The 5,767-nt window shown below is 39.1% G+C and overlaps 1 protein-coding gene across 1 annotated transcript in view; it reads left to right on the forward strand.

The window, feature by feature from the left end:
• Positions 1 to 2,929: 2,929 nt before the first annotated feature.
• Positions 2,930 to 5,767, forward strand: part of LOC108577247 — a 46,454-nt gene continuing 43,616 nt past the window's right edge. Inside the window, exons 1-2 of the mRNA XM_017940381.1 lie at positions 2,930 to 2,965; positions 4,184 to 4,408. Of these exons, the coding sequence (XP_017795870.1) occupies positions 2,930 to 2,965; positions 4,184 to 4,408 (261 nt within the window). The remainder of the gene's footprint in view (positions 2,966 to 4,183; positions 4,409 to 5,767) is intronic.

Here is a 5,767-nt window from a genome sequence, read left to right on the forward strand (position 1 = left end):
CTGCGGGAACTTTCAGGACGACATAGCAAAATAAATTGTAAATATAAATACAATAATTCAAAATTCAGAAACTTAATATTTCTACACTTGCTCGTTAATATTTCTGATTAATACGTATGCCGATTGCCCAATTTGTCAATATAGGTGACCTGTCCAGTGAACGAACACTTAAGCTACAAGTCTGTTAAAATTAGTATTCACAAATCGTTATTTAATCCCCTAAATGCTATTACTGTAAGTGAGCTGTCTCATAACAAAGATCATACATTTCGGAACACAAATCTAGCAATGTTTGACAGTTATAACCTTTATTAAAAGTCTGGCACTAAGTGAAACATGGACCAAATGACCAATGAATGAACAGAATAATATTTTTGAATAAAACGTGGTTTTCAATGTATTTATTTACTTTCCACGATTAGTTAGGGCAACTGTTGCAATCAGCGGAAAAGAGAAAGCAATACTGCACATATTTTATAAAATTCTGAATATAACTGTAATGCTTTATTTAAAAAATGTTAAAGTACACGAAGAAATATAAGCATGATGTGCAGGTACTTATAAAATTCAAAAGAGATGTAAAAGGTGTGGAATACATAATACAATTTAATCACATTTGTCACAAATAAACTTTCCTTTCCTACTACAACATGTACAATTCTCGTGCCACCATAAAGAACACTGAATCCAATCCTGTTAACATTTACACTCGCATTGTTTCATCTTTTGAGTCGTTTTGTTGCCCTTTTCTGTACTCTTCTTCTTGGGTTTTTTTTTTTTAACTCTTTCCATTCAGACTTTTCTTTTTCTTTCTCTTCCTTCTTCCTTTCCTCTCTTTTTCTCATGCTTTCGAGGTGGATCATCTGTTTCTCTTCCTGTTCCTTTGTTTTTCTTTTCCTTTTTGCTTGCATGTCTCTCCATTCGGGTAATGTAATGCAGAAAGGTTTATACTTCTCCGTTTTCTTCTTCGGGATGTTCTCAGAAAGCTGTTGAGAGATATTCAGATCTTTGCTCCAGGCTTCTTAAAATTTTACATACTCTTCATTTGCATTCTTCAATGGCGCGATTGCCTTGACAAGTCACCTATTGGAAATAGGGGTGATTGAAATAAAATTGTCTTTGTATAACTGCTAATATTCAATTTATTCTACAACTCTGAAGAAACGTCTTCACTGTTTTAAATGCTCTATGGAACTGTTTCTGGACACCCAAAAAGAGAAAGCTGGGATCCGCTTATACCTACGAACTGTTTATCCTATTGTATCGCAGTGTGCAGTGCTCGAATCGAAGACGAACACCAGACACATCTGGTGGAAGTCCTGTTGGATGACCTTATTTAGTCACCAAATTAGTCACGCTTGTTTTCGTCGCCCAAAATTCCTAGGGTTACCTACAAATAGTCATCCCGCAAGTAAGGGCCATAGCAACCCTCTCCCCACCAAAACGATAACAATATAAAAGACTCCTCGAAACTGTGAAGAAGATTCGTTCGGTCTTGTGCATTCGTACATTAAGCAAGCCGTTCGTTCCGCAAGTCGCGTGTTTTATAAGTTACGAAGCAACAGTTGTATCCGGTGTTGTACCATGGAAACGTCCGAAATAAGGTACAGTAGAGCGTCAGTTATCCGAACCGTCGATTAACCGTTCGAGGAGTAAACAAACTTATGGTGTAGCGGTGCCGATTGATAAGTAAAAAATAAACTTTCTTGATAAATGAATATTGTTACTTCGAAGCATTTTTTTCAATATTTTCATCGATAAGTAATTTTAGGCTTCATTCCTATAGTTATAAACTGGGTAAGTACATGCATATGTTTCATTAAGTGAACTGTTTGATTATCTGAACAATTCGATTTTCCGAACCACCTCAGTCCGAATTGGTTCAGATAACTAACGCTCTACTGTATTTTAGTATAAGTAGGATAAATCGGTAACAGCGTCTCCAACCCGGATCCCAACAGTCCTAGTGTCTTTGTCTAAAAGAACGCCGAGACATTTTTCTCCTCGCTCGATTATTTCTACAGGGTGTTCTTAGAAATAATCCAACTTCGCCCTATTCGTTTCTCCCGAAACATCCCTTCCATCAGTTCAAATTTATCAATCAACTGTAAGGAATGCGAGATTTAAGCGGCGAAGTTGTGGCCTGGTCTTCGTCACCCACGGTCACCGGAAGAGAAAGCGCGCGGATACTTGAGGGTGTCATAAATTAAACCCTTTCCCAGGACAGTCGGGCTAGGAGGCTCCAACGGTTTTTCGGAGCAGCGCAGGATAGGACGCGGGAGAGGGTACTTTCGTTATAACCGTCGAACGAGACGGACACCCGAGCTATCTTAGTAACCGCGGATATTGCAAAATAAAATAAATTTGTTTAACAGCCTACACTGCGTCTTGTTTATTAAAAGTGTGTCTTACACAACCTATTCCCCATAGAAACGAGCTCGCAAAGAGCATAACCAAATCGCAACGTGCGTTCGTACGATCACATCGTGGAGCTAGAATTACAATGGAATCTGTGGGATCAACAAGAGCACCGTGTACAGCGAAACTGTCAGAGAAGAAACGAGAAAAAAGGAAGAAATACGAGCTAGAAGTTACGAATCGTTCGAGAATCCTCGATTGAATTCTTCGCGTCGAATTTCCCTCCCCTCTCCCCTTTCTTTTTTCCTTTTTCATACCTGTGGCGCGCCTCTATTATCGGTTTCGTGCTCGAAGCGTTTCGGCGGGGAAACAAAACGCGCGATAACGAATGGAAACTTGCGGCTGGCGCGCGTGAACTATACGTAGCTTGCACGGACGCAGATTAATTCGGGAATTAGCGATGGTAGCGTCGATATCGTCCAGGCGACAGACCAAATAGATTAATAAAATGAATCTTGATTGCTTCTGAGATACTGTTTGCTATTTTGGAATAGTGGATTCTAGGGAAAAAATGGCGGATTACTTTGGTGCGAAAAGTAGGAAATGGGTAATTATTAATCGTCTGTTCGAACAGTGTTCTTCAACCTTTTAACACCCGCGGCCCGGCGAAAATAGGAGAAATATTTCACGGACCGGCGTCAGCCAGTAATAAAAACCAATGTAGATAGAATTTTGTTTGTTAAATCTAATGTTATAAAATTACAATTTTTGGTCAGTGCGACATCTGCTGCTGCTTCAACGTTGCAGCGTTGTTTCTAAGAGACGAAGCGCTGCATTAATATCCATTTGATTTCTCTGTTTGGTTTTTATTACTGTGTTGCGACCTGATGAGGACGCAACGAAGTCTCGGTTCGGCGGATTATAGTAATAAGCCACTTAGTCACATTTGGCCGCCAGACCGAGGTGCCGACGTTCGGAACACCGCAATATACCCCCCGTGGACTCACCAGCGCGACACTCGGACAATAGGTCCCAAAAACACTCGGGACCATAAAACATTCGAATTTGTTTACAACACAGTTTTCGTCGACAAAAAGGTCACAGTTTTCGTCGACCAATAGCCGAACACACCACGTTTTCCACCTCCATAACACAACCACCAATCAGAACCAACCTAATTCCTATATATACATCTACACACCTGAAAACCGGGCATTAACAGTACAACAGTGCACGAGACACATCGTCAAAAAAAAGAATAACCGAATTTCAACTAAACATCTATCAACGAACCGAAAGCAAATCATTCGTCAACCATCTACCTCAACGAACCGAAAGCAAATCATCTATCAAACATCTACATCAACGAACCGAAAGAAAAACATCTAACCCAACAACCAAGTTTCAATACACCTCGAACCAGCGAGAACTATCATCAACCTGCGCCAGACTCCAGGTCATAACATTTGATCAAAGTCCACGACGCAACTGACATAGCAAATATTTAGCAAATATAATAAACCGGCGCTGGTCCGCGGACCACCGGTTAAAGGCCACTGTGTTAGAAGTCTTTGAAGAGGATTTTCTCGATAATAGAAGTCTGTTTGTATTAGGTTTCTGTTATGTCATATTTAGGGCTTTTTTATACTATATATTTTAAATTTATGTTTATGAAGTAATATACCATTCGAACGCGTAGACGTCGCCCTATCATATAAGCGATACACTTTTGTTTTTTACCGTCATTTGTTCTGAGTATAACTTAAAAACGTAGCAATGGACAAGAAGCAAATTCGTACCATATTCTTATATGAATTTAAATTAGGACGTAAAGCCGCGGAAACTGGCCGCAATATCAATCGTGTATTCGGTGAAAGCACATAGTGAACGTACTGTTCAACATTGGTTTAAAATATTTCGTGGTGGTGATGAAAGTCTCGAAGATAAAGAAGGTCGGGGGCGGCCTTCTGCCATTGATAATGATGTACTGAAAGCATATGTCGAAGATGACCCGTGTACAACTGTGAGAGAACTTGCAAAAAATCTAAATGTAAGTAAAACAATTGTATCTAATCACTTGAAGGAAATTGGAAAATTGGAACAGCTTGATAAATGGAATCCTCATGAACTCAACGAAGGGTAGAAAAGTCGTCGATTCGAAATTTGCTCTGCACTCCTTAAGCGAAAGTGAACCATTTCTTCATCGAATAATAACGTGCGATGAGAAGTGGATCCTGTATGATAATCGCCGTCGTTCAGCTCATTGGCTAGACTACGATGAAGCTCCAAAGCACTTCCCGAAACCAAAGTTACACCGAAAGAAAGTTATGGTGACAGTTTGGTGGTCAAAAGCAGGTGTTATTCACTACAACTTCTTAAATAATAATGAAACTATTACTTCAGAAAAATATTGTAAGGAACTGGAAGAAATGCATAAGAAGTTATTTGTTAAACAAGCAAGTTTGGTAAATCGTAAGGGACCAATACTCCTACACGATAATGCCCGCCCGCACGTATCACAATTCACGATTCGGAAGATACACGAATTGGGTTATGAAACATTAAAACACCCTCGCTATTCCCCCCGAATTATCCCCTACAGATTACCATTTTTTTTAAACATTTCGATAACTTTTTGAGAGAAAAAATCTTCCGCAATAAAGAGGATGCTGTAAATATCTTCGTGGAATTTATTAATTCTAGAACTCCGGATTTTTATTGTAATGGAATAGGAACTCTTACAAAACGTTGGAAAAAGTGTATAGAATCTAATGGAAATTATTTCGATTAAATAAATTCATTCTAAGCAAAACTACGCGTCTTTAAATCTCATATACGGAAACCGCAATTTATTTACGGACAACTTAATAGAATATTTACCGTAGATTTTGGATAAATTTTAATCAGTAATTAACTAAAACTTATTTTAGAATCGTGCGTTTCTTAGTTTTATTATACAGGGTGAGTCACGTTGGATTCCGGGTGATGGAATGAGTGTTTGGTCGCGTCACAGCGTCGACGTTGAATTTGCGACGGTTTGATGACGCGGACTTCGAACTGTTAATTTTGCAATCTTCAGTGAAGTCTTTCGAAGGATGCGATGGATACGTAGTGGACTCTATTGAATTATGAATAATCACACAATGTTGAACAACGATATACTTGTATTAAAATAGGTAACCAGATATGTTGCAGTGTCTGTATCGAATGTGTAGGCTAATGTGAAGTGACTGTTGGTGCTTGTGATACTGTTCTCGAAGTGTCTGTGCGTGCTATTTTATCAACTTGCTGTGTGTTTCTATTCGCTGTTTAAATGTGTAGTAGAGGTGGTTGAAGAGTGTTGATTGGATTTTTGTGAGTGTTCCGGGGGTGACTGTCGTGTCGAGAGGGTGGGGGTATTGTTGTTAAA

The sequence above is a fragment of the Habropoda laboriosa genome, unplaced genomic scaffold (assembly GCF_001263275.1).
Source record: "Habropoda laboriosa isolate 0110345459 unplaced genomic scaffold, ASM126327v1 scaffold683, whole genome shotgun sequence".
In the NCBI taxonomy this organism is placed as follows: Eukaryota; Metazoa; Arthropoda; class Insecta; order Hymenoptera; family Apidae; genus Habropoda; species Habropoda laboriosa.